Source organism: Schistocerca piceifrons, chromosome 2, assembly GCF_021461385.2.
Source record: "Schistocerca piceifrons isolate TAMUIC-IGC-003096 chromosome 2, iqSchPice1.1, whole genome shotgun sequence".
Lineage (NCBI taxonomy): Eukaryota > Metazoa > Arthropoda > Insecta > Orthoptera > Acrididae > Schistocerca > Schistocerca piceifrons.
In genome coordinates this window covers 101103155-101123518 of record NC_060139.1, presented here as the reverse complement: position 1 = coordinate 101123518, position 20364 = coordinate 101103155, and the positions used below count along the sequence as shown (strand labels likewise).

The window sequence follows — 20364 nt, the reverse complement described above, 5'->3', positions numbered from 1 at the left end:
ACTTAAAACGCGAATTGTTTACAGACGAATGGAAAAACTGGTAGAAGCGGACCTCGGGGAAGATCAGTTTGGATTCCGTAGAAATGTTGGAACACGTGAGGCAATACTAACCTAACGACTTATCTTAGAAGAAAGATTAAGAAAAGGCAAACCTACGTTTCTAGCATTTGTAGACTTAGAGAAAGCTTTTGACAATGTTAACTGTAATACTCTCTTTCAAATTCTGAAGGTGGCAGGTATAAAATACAGGGAGCGAAAGGCTATTTACAATTTGTACAGAAATCAGATGACAGTTATAAGAGTCGAGGGGCATGAAAGGGAAACAGTGGTTGGGAAAGGAGTGAGACAGGGTTGTAGCCTCTCCCCGATGTTATTCAATCTGTATATTGAGCAAGCAGTAAAGGAAACAAAAGAAAAATTCGGAGTAGGTATTAAAATTCATGGAGAAGAAGTAAAAACTTTGAGGTTCGCCGATGACATTTTAATTCTGTCACAGACAGCAAAGGACTTGGAAGAGCAGTTGAAAGGAATGGACAGTGTCTTGAAAGGAGAATATAAGATGAACATCAACAAAAGCAAAACGAGGATAATGGAATGTAGTCAAATTAAATCGGGTGATGCTGAGGGAATTAGATTAGGAAATGAGACACTTAAAGTAGTAAAGGAGTTTTGCTATTTAGGGAGTAAAATAACTGATGATGGTCGAAGTAGAGAGGATATAAAATGTAGACTGGCAATGGCAAGGAAATCGTTTCTGAAGAAGAGAAATTTGTTAACATCGAGTATAGATTTAAGTGTCAGGAAGTCATTTCTGAAAGTATTTGTATGGAGTGTAGCCATGTATGGAAGTGAAACATGGATGATAAATAGTTTGGACAAGAAGAGAATAGAAGCTTTCGAAATGTGGTGCTACCGAAGAATGCTGAAGATAAGGTGGGTAGATCATGTAACTAATGAGGAGGTATTGAATAGGATTGGGGAGAAGAGAAGTTTGTGGCACAACTTGACCAGAAGAAGGGATCGGTTGGTAGGACATGTTCTGAGGCATCAAGGGATCGCCAATTTAGTATTGGAGGGCAGCGTGGGGGGTAAAAATCGTAGAGGGAGCCCAAGAGATGAGTACACTAAGCAGATTCAGAAGGATGTAGGTTGCAGTAGGTACTGGGAGATGAAGAAGCTTGCACAGGATAGAGTAGCATGGAGAGCTGCATCAAACCAGTCTCAGGACTGAAGACCACAACAACAACAACATATGTTACACCACCTTTGTGCCATCAGTGCATACTTTTATTCAGTTGTATAAAATACAAACGTGTTTTAAGCAAGAACTGTTGCTACCTTATTTTCTAGAATGTTATGTTATAATGTTATATAGCTTTCTCTCTACAACAAAATGATGTTATTGTGAGCTTGGTCGGCGAGTTAACAAATCACTTTATCTATAAATGTAATTTTACTGCATGAAAGAGTTTCATGACTATATTTCGCAATTATGTAGTTATTTTCATAGTATCTGACCTTATCTACAAGCTCATTTATTGTTGTAGTACTCCCACAGTACTCGCACCAGGCAAATACTGACTTACATGCAACTTTTGTCAGGCAGTATGCATAGAACAGATATGCAGAAATTTTAAAATAGGATATTCAGAACTTGTTAGAGTACTTGAAAAATTAAAGCTCACAAAGCATAACTGCTGCCCACTTTATGAAAAATATTAAAATCCACCCACATATTGTTCCAAAACCTTACCTTAGAAGAAAACTTCCACATATAGAAGACAATACCAGGAGGAAAATAGCTTCAGTTTATGATCTTCGCTATTGGTTCCTGTATAATGAACAAGTTAGCTTTATGTTAAAACAAAACTTGTCAAGGTGTATGAAAATTTGATGTACAGAGGTTTTGCTGTCACATCATTGAAGGCATTTTCATATCTATCTGTACACTTATTTTGACTTCAGTAATTTTCTATTTCTTTGTTAGACCTTCACTTCATTTGAATCTATTCTAAGGCTCTGTCTGTTTTATTGTAATTTCTTAATGATGCTTTTGAACCATGGCACATATTTCCCATGTTTCAATATTTTATACAACACACATTTATTTAGTGTGTGTCTGATAGTACTGTAAAATTTGCCACACAAATGATCCACGTTTTCTTCCTTGGAGATGTATATATGCTGCAAGCTACTCGGGTAACTTTAGCAAGTTGATTTAAGTGCAATTGAAGCGTTCCTGATTAAATATTTCTAACTTCTGCCGAGTTTCCTCCACAAGCCAGTAGGAAGTCTTCATTTTCACTGTGAATGGAGAATAATTTTGTCTTCCTTGTTTGAAACAGATTTTTGTTAGCCATCAAGTAACCTACGAACTTGTACATCTACCTACACATTCTTATGAAAAGAATAGTTGCTACTCATCACATACAGACTGTCAGAAAGTAAGCTCTCAGCCGACAAGGCCTTCATAGGAAATACACACACACACACACACACACACACACACACACACACACACACACACAGTCTCTGGCTGCTGAGACCACTTGGCCAATAGCTTACTTTCTGACAGTCGTTTTGTTGTACCTATTTGCGACTCAACATCTCTGCTATATGGTGAGTAGTAACTAGTCTTTTCATAATATTGTCATCTTCCATCATGGATTTTCCATTGTTTGATTCTACAGGGCTATTACAAATGATTGAAGCGATTTCATAAATTCACTGTAGCTTCATTCATTGACATATGGTCACGACATACTACAGATACGTAGAAAAACTCATAAAGTTTTGTTCGGCTGAAGCTGCACTTAAGGTTTCTGCTGCCAGAGCGCTCGAAAGCGCAGTGAGACAAAATGGCGACAGGAGCCGAGAAAGCGTATGTCGTGCTTTAAATGCACTCACATCAGTCAGTCATAACAGTGCAACGACACTTCAGGACGAAGTTCAACAAAGATCCACCAACTGCTAACTCCATTCGGCAATGGTATGCGCAGTTTAAAGCTTCTGGATGCCTCTGTAAGGGGAAATCAACGGGTCGGCCTGCAGTGAGCGAAGAAAAGGTTGAACGCGTGCGGGCAAGTTTCACGCGTAGCCCGCAGAAGTCGACGAATAAAGCAAGCAGGGAGCTAAACGGACCACAGCCGACGGTTTGGAAAATCTTACGGAAAAGGCTAAAGCAGAAGCCTTACCGTTTACAATTGCTACAAGCCCTGACACCCAATGACAAAGTCAAACGCTTTGAATTTTCGGCGCGGTTGCAACAGCTCATGGAAGAGGATGCGTTCAGTGCGAAACTTGTTTTCAGTGATGAAGCAACATTTTTTTCTGAATGGTGAAGTGAGCAGACACAATGTGCGAATCTGGGTGGTAGAGAATCCTCACGCATTCGTGCAGCAAATTCGCAATTCACCAAAAGTTAACGTGTTTTGTGCAATCTCACGGTTTAAAGTTTACGGCCCCTTTTTCTTCTACGAAAAAAACGTTACAGGACACGTGTATCTGGACATGCTGGAAAATTGGCTCATGCCACAACTGGAGACCAACAGCGCCGACTTCATCTTTCAACAGGATGGTGCTCCACCACACTTCCATCATGATGTTCGGCATTACTTAAACAGGAGATTGGAAAACCGATGGATCGGTTGTGGTGGAGATAATGATCAGCAATTCATGTCATGGCCTCCGTGCTCTCCCGACTTAACCCCATGTGATTTCTTTCTGTAGGGTTATGTGAAAGATTCAGTGTTTAAACGTCCTCTACCAAGAAACGTGCCAGAACTGCGAGCTCGCATCAACGATGCTTTCGAACTCATTGATGGGGACATGCTGCGCTGAGTGTGGGAGGAACTTGATTATTGGCTTGATGTCTGCCGAATCAGTAAAGGGGCACATATCGAACATTTGTGAATGCCTAAAAAAACTTTTTGAGTTTTTGTATGTGTGTGCAAAGCATTGTGAAAATATCTGAAATAATAAAGTTATCGTAGAGCTGTGAAATCGCTTCAATCATTTGTAATAACCCTGTACATGCACATTCGTTACACATACAGTATTTTGCATGGCACAATGTACCTTATATCAGTGCTACTCATTACCTTTCCTTTTCCACTCGCAAAAAATGACTGTCTATATGGTATACGGTTCCGTGCGAGTGCTGATTTCTCTTATCTTGTCTTCACAGTCCTTACACGTGATGTATATTGGTGGCTATAGAATCGTTCTGCAGTCTGTCGTAAACTGAGTGATGTATTATTAATAAACTGAATTATTTTAAAGTTTTGTGTTTATTTTGATATTTGGGTGACCTGATGTGTTATTTGAACAGGTTCTCTGCAGATGAAGAATGTGTCACCAATCAGATTTTGAAATTAAATGCGAATGCTAAGTGTCCAAAGAAACTGGGAATGAATGAATGTGATCGCACAAAGCCTAGAACTCGTGGATCACCTCCTAGCATTGATTATGATGAAACAATTCAAGACATTGAGAATGAAAAGCAAGTTGTGGATGCTGTGGCAGAAATTCCAGAGACGGACATTCTGGCAAAGAAGAGTACTGAATCGGACGACGAGGGATTTGGTGAAGCTCCAGAAAAAGGTGGTCAATCAGAAGATTACATAAGAGAGAATAATTTGGATAGGATACAGCCATTCATAAAGTTGGCTTCAGGGCTGTTAAATGAATGGAGCTGCCTTAAAGAAGTTTTTCGCATACCAAAAAGGGAGAGAATAGAACAAATGAAAGAGCATGAACGAGAAGCAGGTGAGCTCTAATTTCTGTAACTTTTGTGAATTTATTGTGTGTTTTTTGCATTTAATTATTGGATCCTTTTAACAGCTCAGTTGTCATTAAAGACTTTGAACTGATAAGAAATTTGTGTCATTTGCAAAGTGATTGTTTGAATTATGAAGCAAAGACATATTAGACAGTTTACATGCCTTATTTTGTTCATTATTGTACACACTTATGGTATATGATTTGGTGGGTAAATACCAAACTACAAATCCATCGATCTGAGGTTTAACTTCAAATTGGTTGTAGCATTTTTTTCTGTCACATATTTCTTGCTTCATATCTTAAACTAATTTGTTATTGGGAAAAATGCCAAGTTGTGGAGTACAATAATGCTTTCGGTCCCGTTATAACTATGTGGCTAATGCAATTCGAAGTTTAGAACAAGGTAAGGACATATGATGTCCAGTAAATCCTTGCCTATTGGAAACACACTGGTGTTCAAAGCAACATTCTGGTTGGCGAAGCCTTTAACATTTTTTTATATAATTGAGAAATGGTCAGCAATAGCAACAGAATGCAGTATGCACTGGACATTTGATAGGGCAATTTCAAAGATGAATCACTGGTTGTCAATTAGAGCTGCAAAAGTGACTAAACATAAACAGCCCTTACACAAAACTATTGAAGAAGCATTTTTACTGGTATGAAGGTCTCAGAATTTGGGTGAAAGAGAATTGCATTGAAAAAGTGTTTGTTTTAAAAATTGTAATGATCGAAATTTAGGCAGCACTTATGAAAACAAATGGCTGAAGTGATCTTAAGCTTAACATTAATTCAGCCGCTCAGAAACTGAAGAAGAATGTGAAGTTACAACCTTGGTTTTTATAGTTTTGGATTTTATGCCAAAAAATACCAATAGTTTACTGTAAAACATTTTTTTAACTGTTTGTGTTAGATGGCACTGTAATTGACAAAATTCAATTTTTCCAATTATTGCAATTAAGAACCTACACATTTCATTCTAAATTACATTTGCAATTAAAATGTGAACTTTTTTGTTCTAAGCAGTTGATATTTTTGTTAAAAATGTAGTTTAGTTTTGCAGATTAGATTGTACAGTAAAATTTCTGTGCTTAGACATTTGAACTTAGCACATTTGAAGTAATGGGTGTTTTTCCTTTAGAAGTGAAAATCGAAATAACTTTAACTTATGGCGAGGCTACAAGAAATTTGTATGCTGCTGTATCTCTTTATGCTGAAAGTTTTTTTAACAGGCTATGATTTCGTACGACTATTCATCATGTTGTAAAACGTTTTACTGCCGAAGGAAGTGTGACACCTAAAAAGAAAAGAACTTGTAGAACAACAGTTACGAGGAACAGCAGTAATGAAATTGCAATACTAGTTGCTCATGATGCACATGCAAGTACCCGAGAAACATCTCACCAGTCATAAATCACGCCCACAAAGTGTTTTAGGAACCATAAAACATCACGAATACCATCCATACATTGTCTCCATGCGTCAATAACTTCATGGGAATGATTTTCAGGATCAAACAGGGTATTTGGAAGTAGACAGTCATGCGATTACAAAAAGACCCGCAATTCTTTTGTTGAGTAATTATTCTCTGATTAGTCAACTTTTACGAACTGTGGTAAAGTTAATCATCTTAACATGCATTTTTGGAGTTTAGTAAACCTGCACTGGATGTGTGAAACTGATCATCGGTGTTCTTGGTCTGTTTACATTTGTTGCAGTTGGTAGGTGACATAATAATTGACCCCCTAGTTTCTTAAGGCACATTGAACAGAGAAAAGTATCATAAGTTATTGCATGATGAGTTACTGATTCTGTTGGAAAATGTAGCCTTCATAGTGTGACTGAACAAGTGGTTTCAATATGATGGTTGTCTGGCACACAACTCTGCAATAGACCAAGAAGTAGTAAATTGTGCTTCAGTGGTTGCTGGATCGGTAGTGATGATCAGGTAAAGTGGCCTACCAGATCATTCGACCTTAAATTGCCGGATCTTTTCATGTGAGGTTTTCTTAAATACAAATTACATACAGAAGTACCAACTACTCGATAGAATGTGATAGAATGTATCAAAAATGCTTATGCAAAAATTACAGCAGATATGCTCATAAGTTGTGTGCATGAATTTGAAGCATGAATTAATAAATGTGTCGAAATGGAAGGTTGTCAGTTTGAGGATTCATCGTGAATTACAAAAATGGTGAGAGGCCAGGGGACTCTCCCAAATCAAGCACCTCAGTATTGTGAGAGGCCAGGGGCTCTCCAAAATTGAGCACACCAATGGTGAGAGGCAAGTGGTCTCACCAAAATCAAGCACCCCAATGGGAATGGAAAACTGTTATATCCACTTCATTGTTCCTGTATCACACTAAAAGTAGATTATTAACCAGAGATATAAATGTTTAACCATAAAAGTTTTATTGTTCAATTAAATTTGCAAAATGAAATTACATTTTTCACAAAAATATCAACTGTTCAGAACAAAAAAGTTTACATTCTTGTCGCAAGTGTTAAGTGGAATCAAATGCATTGCTTCTCAATTGCAATAACCCAAAAAATTAAATTTTATCAATTACAGCACCATCTACCTTGAATTGAAAAAAATCTTTTGGGCAAACTCTAGGTGTTTTTTGGTGTAGAATCCGAATCTGAAATAAAAATGGTGGGGTTCCCATTTGAAAATAAAAGGTTGGGGGTAGCCAGTCTTAGCACAAACAGATGTCCCCTTTGAAAATATTAACTTTTCATCTTAAGCATTTTTTTTAGTACAATTCAAATTTTTGGAGTTATTTAGTTGTTACAAGTTAAAACATACTTCCTCTGTACTATAGAAGCTCAATGTCATAAAAATGTTGAAACTAATAAGAACCATTGCAGTTTGAACAAAACTTAATTAGAGCTGAAAGAAGAAATAAAAGATGTGTAGCGGAAGATTTCTCTGCCAACTCAAATGAGTAGGGGGTGTGAAGTATCACATGAATATCTCCTATTTATAAAAGTGTGTATAGAGATTCATGCAGTCATTGTATTGTGTGTTGTGGCACTTTACGTGGGAATGTGATACCTTATGGAGTATTGCAGATGTTCTGTTGGCTCTTAATCAGATGATAGCACAATCCTAGTAACTATTAAATGGTTGCATAAACATCCAAGAGAACGTGAACAGTGCACAAGTTAACTGTGTCTTCCACACATTGTGAGGAAAGAAAGCATACATAGTTTTGACATATATTTAGTGATTCCTTTTGAGGGAAAGCTTTATCTCAACGACTTTGTTGTTTGATGAACTTTGTTGTGGTCTATCCTGTCAGTCAGTTGAAAGTTTGCTTAGCCTCTTTTAGTTTATGGCCATAACCACTACTTGTTTCATATTTCTACTATGAATAGATTGGTAACTTGACCAAAGAACTTTCATATACAGTAGCAGATTTATAAATGGTAAACTAAGAAGACTGACACAAAAAGCAGATACAAATCCTTTCTGTTAGTACATTGATATAAATGGCTATCTTTTTATATGGTCTATGGATGGGATAGGTTCAAGGTGTTCATTCTATTCTTGAGTACTTGCCACTATATGTCATGTGGAGAATAACCTTTTTGTTTTTGAAAGTTGCACCAAATCTGTTGACATACCTGGGCATTTACACAGAAATGGCTGTAGCTTTTAATAGCCACAGTAAACAAAGAAAATTTATCGATTTTGTGCTAGAGCAAGTATTAACAATACAATCAAGATCAGAGTAATTCTGCATTCCATAAATGGCAAATCACGACATCCTGTAAAAATAAAGCAAAGCAGTTGTTAAGCATTTAAAGAATGTCATTGTGGAAATGCCATACGGGTCTTCTCCAATCAATCAGTTTGCCCATAACTGAGCATTGGCCAAAAACTGAATACACAGTGCTATTACTTTGGGATGTTGCCTCATTCTGGTACTGGAACTTTAAAGATGATATGAAATTATGTTTGGATGGGAAACTCCGTAATACTGAGAATGTGGTATAATGTGGTGAAGTTTGAAGAAGTTTTGAATTTGGTATAGTGCATTTCAAATCTACATATGGTAGCAGCCAAATTTGATGTTAGCAGCACAAGAGGTGAAGAGTACAGATAAACCCTATAGGCTTTGCTAGCTTTCAATAGTGTAAACCATCACAGTGTTCAATTTGAGTGATGGAAAAAATGGGCAGCATCAGATATATATTATGAAATTTGTGTTATCCAAACATTTATTGATCAGGATTCACTTGGAATTTCATGGAGATTCAGGAGTCACAATGAAACCTTCAGTTTAGTACATTAATGTCCTCCATCACTGCGGTGGAATTACATATGATTTCTAAAGCTCGTAGGCTATCAAGTCTAGAGAAAATCTGGATTTCATATAACTCTGTTTCAGAAATGTTATTTGTGGTTAAAATGTGTTTTACCATGCCGTGTATGATAAAATTTAAATAGGAAATCTATTTTTTTACACCTGACTGTGGACTCCATTAGCCATGACTGTGGACTCCATTAGCCATTAGGTCATACGGAAATAAGACCACTGAAGTACAGCATTCTTAGGTTAGAGAATGGAGTAGAAATTTTGTGGATTAACTGTTGCAAAGATTTAAGGCTGACTAATCATAAATAATCATTGCTGTGTGAAGGTATTCCATGAAGAAGTTAAAGTGCTACAAAACTGTGATGATGAATGGCTATGTTCCATACTATGAGGATGGTAGTATTAGTGTGGCAATTGTATAAAAGAGTATGAGGATATGAACTGAATCTCTCTGAAAGAAAGGAGAAATAACAAAAAGAATAATGATAGATAACATTTATCATCAAGATTATTGTGAAATAAAATTTTTCTGACATAATTTCTTCATTTAAGCATCAAAATTGGTTTTCATAGGTATTTTAGCATACTTGTTTATGGTACTGACTATAATCAGTGTCAGATATTATCTTTTTTATTAATCTGATTTAAATATTTTACAAAATGCATTTTTTACATGTTTTGTAATTACATTATTTGGTAGAGGTCATAATGTAGAACTCAGGAAAAATAGTAATGCAGGGTAAATAAATCTTGCTGTAAAATGTGTAGTCTGTGAGAGTTGAAAGTATTACTTTAGAGTAGTAATAGGAAAGTAAGCAAAACTGGTTTTTTTCTTTAATTAATACTTAATCAATCAGATACAAAGCAACAACAAGAAATTAATGAATATGTTAATACTTCAGCCTAACTGTGTATAATTTACAATTGCTTCCATTTCAGATCGTGGATATAAAGAATATTTGGATAAAGAAGAAAAGCCAGATAAACAGTCATATGATCGGTATGTTATGTACTTATTTGTTTCTCATTAATATTATAATACTGTGTAGAACCGAAATTGTGTATTTCATTGGGGACATTTCACGCATTGATGTCATTATTTTTTGCCACAAGTATCATATTTTTGTATGTGGGTCATGTTTGAATTGGACTATAATTTCAGTTATAGAAGTGATTAGGAAACTATTATTTTTCTCTTTTTTGTTTTTGTTAAGTAAAATTAGTTTTTTAAGTTGTTTGTTTTAAGTTGTTTTTGTTTTGTTGACAAGAATTGTGAGACGTACCTGTTGATAAATTTTAATTGGGCATCAAATTATGTATTATGTTCTTCAGGCACTGGCGACAAGAACGTTTCCATAGTGAGTATGAAAAGGGAGTTCGTAAAAGATCGAGAGATTCCCCTGACCCAGAAAGAGTTAAAAAAAACTCAAGATTTGATGATAGGTTTGTATTTTACTTGATATACTGGAATAAGCTCAGAAAATTGTTGTATTTAAGTGTTTTGTATATCACAGCATGTTACCGTTGCTCAGCATAAGGAGCAATTGTAGTATGAGAGGCACAGCACTCTTACAAAACTAAAATGAAGTATATTATGGCTCGAGCATCAAAGACAATAAATAGAATAACTCTATTTGCAGAAAGTGGATGATGTGGTCACCACAACAAATAATGGCATTAAAAGGAAACAGGATCCCCTGTTGTTGGAACCACAAGTTTATATTGGAGTAATCAATCTAGAAAGTGTATAAAACAAAAGTATTAAACAAATGCTTTGACCTGTCAGTTCCATGTTTATACTATATGACAGTTACATCAGATATTGCGAAGAATTGTCACTGCCTAATATTTGCCGTAGTAACTTACATGACAACCTGTATACTATGTTATAGGACAAATTGCAGATCCTATTGTATTAACTGACACACATCACTGAAATAGAGGTACATAGGAGGCCATTTATAATGGTTTATAAACCTGAAAACTGGTTTTGGCAAATAAACATTTCTAGTGCAGCACAAAGTATATAGAAAATGTGATTTAATAAATATCTGAAAGCTGTGGAGCACCAAGCATTCAGGATTTTTAAATGCTAAAGAGATGCTCATATTCATTGATGGAATGAAACCAGAGTAGTGATATATTTACAGTAGGCAGTTGAACACTGCGAAAGACATTCTCAATGGAATTTAGAGAATTGACTGAATCATAACAGTAAAATTTTGGTCAGTAATGTAAAGAACTCAGAAAACAGAGCACTTGATACCACTAGCTTCACTTGAAGCATATGAATTGACAGTTGCAGCTGATCTTAGTGTATTCAGTTTTGAATACTAACCAGTTAGTTGGTGGTGTTGAACATATTAAATTCTCAGAACTGAAGGGAAGTTAGAATCCGCCTCAGAAATTCACTATTAATATTTGTGTAGAAACATATTACTGCTCTCTGTACGATAAGCTCAATGTTAATTATTAATGGAGTTGAAATGTAAATGTGTGCTAACATTGCTTTTATTTTTACCTTCTTGCTTTCTTCTATATTCTTTATGTCCACATGTTTTATGCAAAATATCAACTATGCATAATTATTGAAATACCACAACCAGTCCGAGGTGAATGTCTACTTATGAAAATGTTAATTTTCATTTCAATAAGAATTTATCTATTGAGATACCTTATGCCCCTGTTCATTAATTTTTAGGCCTCGTACTCTGCCTGGAACACCGGTTGCTGCCTTTATCGTTCTGTTTCCTTGTAACTTCTGATCTGAATTTATTATGTAACTCACAGTTGGCTCCCAAAGGTAGCTGAGAAATGTATAAAATAGAAAAGAGAACAGAAGTTCAAATTCCACGATGGAATGACATATGAGTTAGGAACATAGATTTCTGCAAAGCATTCTTTTACAACTGAAGAAATGTACAAAATACAAGAGTGGTCAGAAAGGCTATCAGCTAAAATGAAATTTACACAGTATGTAATCACAGTGTTTGTAAATAATTGTTCACTGCTCAGCGTGTTCTACAACCTCTTCAGTGCTTTTTATCTACTTCTAAATAGGGGAATATTTTCCTGTACAAAATCAACCACTTCCTCTGTTCCTCAACTATTGGCACACAGTCTGTGTGTCTTTGAATTGATAATACTGAACCAATTAAATAATTTGAAATGAGACTTTTCCTTATAGAAGTAGGTGACAATTGATGAAATGTGATGTAAATGTATAGATAAAAAAATCTACTCACCAAGTTGTGGCAAGAGAACACATTCGCAGAAAGGTTTAATTTTTACAAGCTTTCAGAGCCAGTGGCTCCTGTTTCTTGAGGGGAAGAAAGAGGGGTGAAGGAAAAGGAGTGGTGAGGTTCAGGGAAAGGGGCACAGTTCAGAAAAGTCGTGCAGAATCCTGGGTCAGGGAAGACTTACTGGATGGGATGAGAAGGAAAGACTGTTGAAGTTGGTCCTAGGTTTTATTTTGGAAGAGGCAAGACATACTATCGAAGTTTTGCTGTGTCAGTCTCAGCAGTAGTTTGTATATTGATGTGCTGTGTTGCGTTGCTATGCAAAAGCACCAGAATTCCTGAAGGGTGGTTTCAGTGAAAAATTGCTGTAAGTTTCTGCAGCATGATGGATTTATTCCACAGATTGATTACTACCCTCTTCCTCCCTAAATCTATCAGACTCACACTTTTTTTTAATATTTGCTGCATCCATACAGTAACAAACTTAGTATAACAGGTTAGAAAATCAATGACAAAGCCAATATCTTGCATTATTACAGTATTTTGTGAAATAAAGACCAGGTTCCTTTGTTGTCTGACTACCCCTTGTAATTTTTTGTGACTTTCTCATGGAATGTCATTAAAACAATTAAGGTGTAAAGCAAGATATTTTTTAATTATGATATGGGGAGCATGTGTCTATGCATGGTGTACAACACAACCATTGATTTCATTGGCAAGTAAATATTTTTTACCCCTAGCTGTTGTTACCAGAAATGCAGCTTACAATATGGACATTGTAAGATGACAATTAATACAGTGTGTTGATTTTGTAAATAATATACATACTTTCATTTAGTGCCTTGATTTATAAGCACACTAGACGAAACAGTTGGCACCCAGAGGAGCGATTATTTTAATACCATGTGACACCACCTGTGGCCTAGATAGTAACCTCAATTTGGCAAGGAAAAGAGTCCACAAGTTCCTTCAGATATGCCATATTCAGCTGAAGCCAGTCTTTTAATGATTAGATCCTTAGAGCTACCAAATTGCAGAGATGTTGATTTCTGTGTTTCACCACTCTTCCAGATAATCTCAGACAGTTTCTATGGGATTACGATTGGGTTATTTAGTGGGTTAGTTGAGGTGGTATATGGTGCTTGAGTATTCATGACACAAAGAACATATGCATGCTATCATGCGAACACACCTGTTGTCATTTTAGTATATGAGGTGTCCACAGCACACTTATAATAAAGATTTAGAAGACAGGAGAAATTATTGAAATAAACTACCTCCTTCATATTCATGTGGTACAAAAAACACTTCCAAAACACCACTGAACTATCTCCAGCCAGAACTGCATCCTCCACACACACCATGACTGAAATGCCTCATTGGGCCGTCAGTACACTTGATGCCTTGCATTGTTTTAAAAGAGACAAAATTGCAGTTTTTATGACAACATAAAATGCTTCCACTTGGGTACTATCTTGTGTTGGTATTGTTTGGTCAATTGAAGCAGTTCAGCTTTAATGTTCTGTTGCAAGCAATGGTCTTTTGCATGGTACTTAACTCTGTATGATCATTGCATGCAGTCGGTTTGCTTGGACACTGGTTGTGATGGACTTGCCTTCACTAACAGATAGGGTTTCTATTGGGTTGGAAACCAATTGTCGTTGACTAGGTGTGACAGTCGTCTCCAGTCCCTGTTGGTTAGGGTATTTTTATGGGCATTGTTTTTACGTCTTATTACTTGCCTGTGAGTGATGCACCATCCCTTCGAGACACGTAGGACAGTCTATGTTTTTACGTGTATAAAGCAAGTAGCTTCATTCATGCTATGATCATAGGTACAGGTATGTCCAAACACAAAACCTGCTTCCAGAATGAGATTTTCACTCTGCAGCGGAGTGTGCGCTGATATGAAACTTCCTGGCAGATTAAAACTGTGTGCCCGACCGAGACTCGAACTCGGGACCTTTGCCTTTCGCGGGCAAGTGCTCTACCAACTGAGCTACCGAAGCACGAAGTTTGGAAGGTAGGAGACGAGATACTGGCAGAAGTAAAGCTGTGGGTACCGGGCGTGAGTTGTGCTTCGGTAACTCAGTTGGTAGAGTACTTGCCCGCGAAAGGCAAAGGTCCCGAGTTCGAGTCTTGGTCGGGCACACAGTTTTAATCTGCCAGGAAGTTACAAAACCTGCTTTCTGCCATTGTGTTGTGTCTCCATGTTGTGCTGTGTCGATTCTAGACAACTGACTTCATAGACACCACTTGCCATAAATTACTTCAGTGTTCGATGATCATGTGATGCCATGGAACCACTTGTACACCATCCACAGCACTCCAAAATGATCAGTGTGCTTTTTTTTATGCATTTATTAATATTTTGTCCTATGAGCTTACTTATTTATTTTATAATCACTGATGATGTAGAAGTTGATGTGACTTTTAACCCTGGAAAATTTTAAAAATGATCTTAAATTTTGCACTCTGATATTGGAATAAATTTTCTCACAGCAGCTCTCTTTTTACAGAAGTCAAGTTTTCCTATTGAAACATACCACAAACAAAATATGTAAACAGTAAAATGCTCACATAGAAGTAAAATATCCTATGCTGTTTAAAGCCTAATCTTAAGGAGAGAAAAATTTCGTGAAAACAATAATGTGAAAAATAATGCGATTTGATGGATTTTTCCCATTTTTTTAAAAAAAAGCACTGAATCTGAAGATGACAGTTTACTAAAATTCGTAACTGATAGGTATCGAATATTGAAATTGCATTTTGTCTTCATTTTTCCCCAAGGCTGAAATTCATGTGTAGTCTTAAAATGACACATTTTCCACATAACGAAAAAAATGCTGAAAAAAAAAAAAAAGAATCTGGCAAAAAGTTACACGGAAGTTGGCAGAAAATTTAACACCAAAATTGACAAAAAGATAAGACCAAATTTGGCAAAAAATAACACCAAAATTGGAAGAGAAAGTAGCACTGAATTTGCCAAAGAAATAGCACCAAAATTGGAGAAAAATAACAAGACAAATAAACAGAATTTGGCATCAAAATAGCACTGAATTCGGCCAAAAATAGGAGCAAAACTGGCAAAAAAATAACATCGAGAGCTACAAAAAGTATCATTAAATTTGACGAAAACTACACTAACACTAAATTTCACTGTAAAATAAAACAAATTATTTCCTGTCTCTACTAATAATGCATTTGATAGTATCATAAAACTAAAGTGACGATAAGACAAATTTAAAATTTTTAGATGAGCTGCAATACCATAAGATGAGTGGAAAGCCTGAAATATGTTGTGTAATTTGAGGTTGGGAGAGGGGGGGGGGGGGGGGGGGACAAAAAAAACACATAATCAAGAAATTGTATGGTTGAGTAACTGTATTTTTAAAGAACCTCTACAAATTGTGTAACTTAAAGAGGAAAAGAATCAGTATTGAATTAATTTGTGAAAGTTTTGCAATTTTCTGCTTGATAGCTTATACAGGGTGTATATGACCCGGGACAACCAAGAAATCCGGGAAAAACCCGGGAACGTTTTCATCCGGGAGAAAACTGGGAGAAACCTGGGGTTTTTCGGAATCCCGGGAATTTTTCATTGTTTTAGCTTTCAGTTAAATTTTTGTAATTTTGACTTTTAAGAATTGATTCTCTAGCAAAGAATGTTACTGTAGCCTGCTGTCGGCCGGAGTGACCGAGCGGTTCTAGGCGCTACAGTCTGGAACCGCGCGACCGCTATGATCGCAGATTCAAATCCTGCCTCGGGCTTGGATGTGTGTGATGTCCTTAGGTTAGTTAGGTTTTAGTAGTTCTGAGTTCTAGGGGACTGATGACCTCAGATGTTAAGTCCCATAGTGCTCAGAGCCATTTTGGTAGACTGCTACTGGAGAATGATGCTGCAGCAATGAAATATAAACGAGAGGGGGAAAAAAACTTTAGTAGCAAAGGAAATGCGCAATTTACAACAACAAAACACCGTGCACGCACAAGCGTTTGCAAATAGCAAAAATATGTCAAAGGCCGTAGGGCGAAGACTAAGTAATTCTTCGAAACAATAAACTGCTTGCTATGAGCATGATGTCACAACTGTTCACAGCGGGTTGTTGCGCATGCGCAGTACCTTCTCCCGCTTCCCGCTACTTGAAGTTTGGCTGTTAGCTGTATCGGCAGTAGCAGCCAGCAGCCAAATGCAAACGAGAAAAATTTTTCTCGCGCGCTCTAGCTGCCAGATTCGGGCATGCTCAGAGTTGTCCGAGTTGTAGTAGGGAGGGGGTTAGTCCCCACGTGATGTCGCTGCTTCTCTTGGTGTACAGCTCCCACGTCAAATGAAAACAAAACAGATTTCTGTGGGCGGGAGCTATCAAGTGAATTAAAATACATTCACATAATTACGGAGGGCAAAAATATATTATTAGTTACAGTTTTCTGATTTTATTTTATTTCCAAGTTAGTAGCAGTCAAGCATTAATCGCCTTGCAGAACAATGAAGTTATTTTTGCAAGTTTGCTAAAGAAATTTGGCTTTATTGATCTTTACGCTGAGGCAATCATTTTATTTGAAACAAAGTGTTTCGTTCTACAGTAATGGCTAGCTCTAACTGTACGCTGAATTTCAAGTGCACGTTATCATTTTCTGCCATGTATGGCATTATGCCATAATAAAGAACCAAAAATGAGATCGTAGATAGAGTTCCAAGAAAATTTACATCTCAAAAACCACACTGAAAAGCTTAATATCAGATGGGACCTACTTCACTGTGAATCTGGAAAAAGCCAGTTTGCACTTCAAGCCGAATTATGCATTTTAGTATGCTTTATGAAATTCCGATGCTCTTTGTAGTATCCTCTGATGCCCTGTTTCTTTTATGGTGTAACGTAAGCTCTCTTAGTGCTTTATACACACGAACATGCGGGCTTCCTAAACCACTGCAGTTGCACATGCACAATAATGCCTGTTTTCTGGCACTCTCTGGCAACTGGTAAATTGAACCTATTTCTAACAGTCCCCGGATAGTATTGCCAATGGTGGTTAGAAAAGCGTTACTTTCAAAATAAATTTCTTTTTGCTCAAGATGAATTATGTCACGTGTGAGGAAGTCGGATGGATTTCTAAATCACAGAGTGTTCGAAACTGAACAGTTCGAGGACCAGCCACTTACAAGAATTTCGAGCTGAGACATTTATGTCATAATTTTAAATTTACTGGCACATTTGTGAGATCTATCTTAAAGTATAACACACGCAAAAAAAGATCAATATTACATGTGAAAGCTTAGCTTGTGTTGTAGCGTATTAATCTTAGAGACCAATATTATATGTGAAAACTTAGCTTTTCTTATAGATACACGGTACTGTGTACATTAATGTAAACCGTTAACTTTTCCTCTTTGTGTGTTCGCGCTACTTAACCAGTGATCTTGCTATTGGCTGACTATAAGACGTGTCCTATGCTCTGAATGTCTGCTGTCATCAACTGGCGAGATCTCGTAACTTGAGATATGACTGGCTTACAAAGGGACATAGCAGCCTCAGTTTCCACGCTCTGGAAACTAACGCACTGTGTTTGGTGCAATTCGAATTTATACTTTCGTAATACGAAAATATGCAGCGTATATGTTGCTGCAAATCAGAGGTCTTTCCAAAACTTATCTCCTTTTTATATTAAAAGTCTTTCCAAAACTTCTCTCCCCCGTCTTTTTTTTTCCTGGAAGTTCTACGTGATTGTATAAAATGTAAACGATTCAAAGGATTGATAAGTTTTACAGTTAGGAGGGAAAGTCTATGGAAAACCTACTGTCACTTAGCACAGAAAAAGTGTATTTTCGCCCAGGAAAAAGCATATTTTTTAAACGAAATATCCGGGAATTTTTTTTCCTTGTCCCCGTATACACCCTATTATACATTTAAATGTTTTCAAAATATATGTATTTTGCTAACAATATATTGTTGATAGGCTGTCCATGAGAACTTACGACATTCATTCAACATCAATCAAAAAGCAGATAAAATTTACATTTGACTTGTACTTTTAGTTACTGGTTGAATGGCAATTCATTTCCCTGCAGTATTTGAAACTGTGAGTGACTGATATAATGTATGTATGGAAGCATTGCTGGAAAATTATTGTACCTTCTTCTAAGTTGTAGTGTACACTTCAGACTCTTGTTTAAAAGAGCATGCCTAGTATGCTTACTTTCTACTGGTAACATAGTGACATATGTTACATTTTCAAGAAGCAAAGTAATTTGAAGTATATATGCACTATTCTAGAGGATGTCGTTATCAGGATAAAGAAAACTGGCGTTCTACGGATCGGAGCGTGGAATGTCAGATCCCTTAATCGGACAGGTAGGTTAGAAAATTTAAAAGGGAAAGGATAGGTTGAAGTTAGATACAGTGGGAACTGGTGAAGTTCGATGGCAGGAGCAACAATACTTTTGGTCAGGTGAATACAGGGTTATAAATACAAAATCAGATAGGGGTAATCCAGGAGTAGGTTTAACAATGAATAAAACAGTAGGAGTGCGCGTAAGCTACTGCAAACAGCATAGAGAACGCATTATTGTGGCCAAGATAGACACGAAGCCCACACCTACTACAGTAGTATATGTTTATATGCCAACTAGCTCTGCAGATAACGAAGAAATTGATGAAATGTATGATGAGGTAAAAGAAATTATTCAAATAGTGAAGGGAGACGAAAATTTAATAGTCATGGGTGACTGGAATTCGATAGTAGGAAAAGGGAGAGAAGGAAATTTAGCTGGTGAATATGGATTAGGGGTAAGAAATGAAAGAGGAAGCTGCCTGGTAGAACTTTGCACAGAGCACAACTTAATCATAGCTAACACGTGGTTCAAGAATCGTGAAAGAAGGTTGTATACATGGAAGAAGCCTGGAGATACTAGAAGGTATCAGATGGATTATATAGTGGTAAGACAGAGATTTAGGAACCAGGTTTTAAATTGTAAGACATTTCCAGGGTCAGATGTGGACTCTGACCACAGTCTATTGGTTATGATCTGTAGATTAAAACTGAAGAAACTACAAGAAGGTGGGAATTTAAGGAGATGGGACCTGGATAAACTGACTAAACCAGAGGTTGTACAGAGTTTCAGGGAGAGCACAAGGAAACAATTGACAGGAATGGGGGGAAGAAATACAGTAGAAGAAGAATGGGTAGCTCTGAGGGATGAAGTAATGAAGGCAGCAGAGGGTCAAGTAGGTATAAAGATGAGGGCTAGTAGAAATTCTTGGGTAACAGAAGAAATAATGAATTTAATTGATGAAAGGAGAAAATATAAAAATGCAGTAAATGAAGCAGGCAAAAAGGAATACAAACGTCACAAAAATGAGATTGACAGGAAGTGCTAAATCACTAAGCAAGAATGGCTAGAGGACAAATGTAAGGATGTAGAGGCTGAGGCTTATCTCACTAGGGGTAAGATAGATACTGCCTACAGGAAAATTAAATAGACCTTTGGAGAACAGAGAACCACTTGTATGAATATCAAGAGCTCAGATGGAAACCCAGTTCTAAGCAAAGAAGGGAAAGGAGAAAGGTGGAAGGAATATATAGAGGGTCTATACAAGGACGATGTACTTGAGGACAATATTATGGAAATGGAAGAGGATGTAGATGAAGATGATTCAAATGGTTCTGAGCACTATGGGACTTAACTGCTGAGGTCATCAGTCCCCTAGAACTTAGAACTACTTAAACCTAACTTGCCTAAGGACATCACACACATCCATGCCCGAGGCAGGGTTCGAACCTGCGAGCGTAGCGGTCGCGTGGTTCCAGACTAGCACCTAGATCCACTCGGCCACACCGGCCGGCGATGAAGATGAAATGGGAGGTATGATACTGCATGAAGAGTTTGACAGAGCGCTGAAAGACCTGAGTCGAAACAAGACCCCGGGAGTAGACAACATTCCATTAGAACTACTGACAGCCTTGGGAGAGCCAGTCCTTACAAACCTCTACCATCTGGTGAGCAAGATGTATGAGAC

The 20364-nt window shown here is 37.0% G+C and overlaps 1 protein-coding gene across 3 annotated transcripts in view; it reads left to right on the top strand.

The window, feature by feature from the left end:
* Nucleotides 1-20364, top strand: part of LOC124777494 — a 253609-nt gene that overhangs the window by 121664 nt on the left and 111581 nt on the right. For all 3 annotated transcript variants that reach the window (XM_047252933.1, XM_047252932.1, XM_047252931.1), the window contains exons 10-12: nt 4331-4767; nt 10050-10110; nt 10443-10553. In XM_047252933.1, the coding sequence (XP_047108889.1) occupies nt 4331-4767; nt 10050-10110; nt 10443-10553 (609 nt within the window). The remainder of the gene's footprint in view (nt 1-4330; nt 4768-10049; nt 10111-10442; nt 10554-20364) is intronic.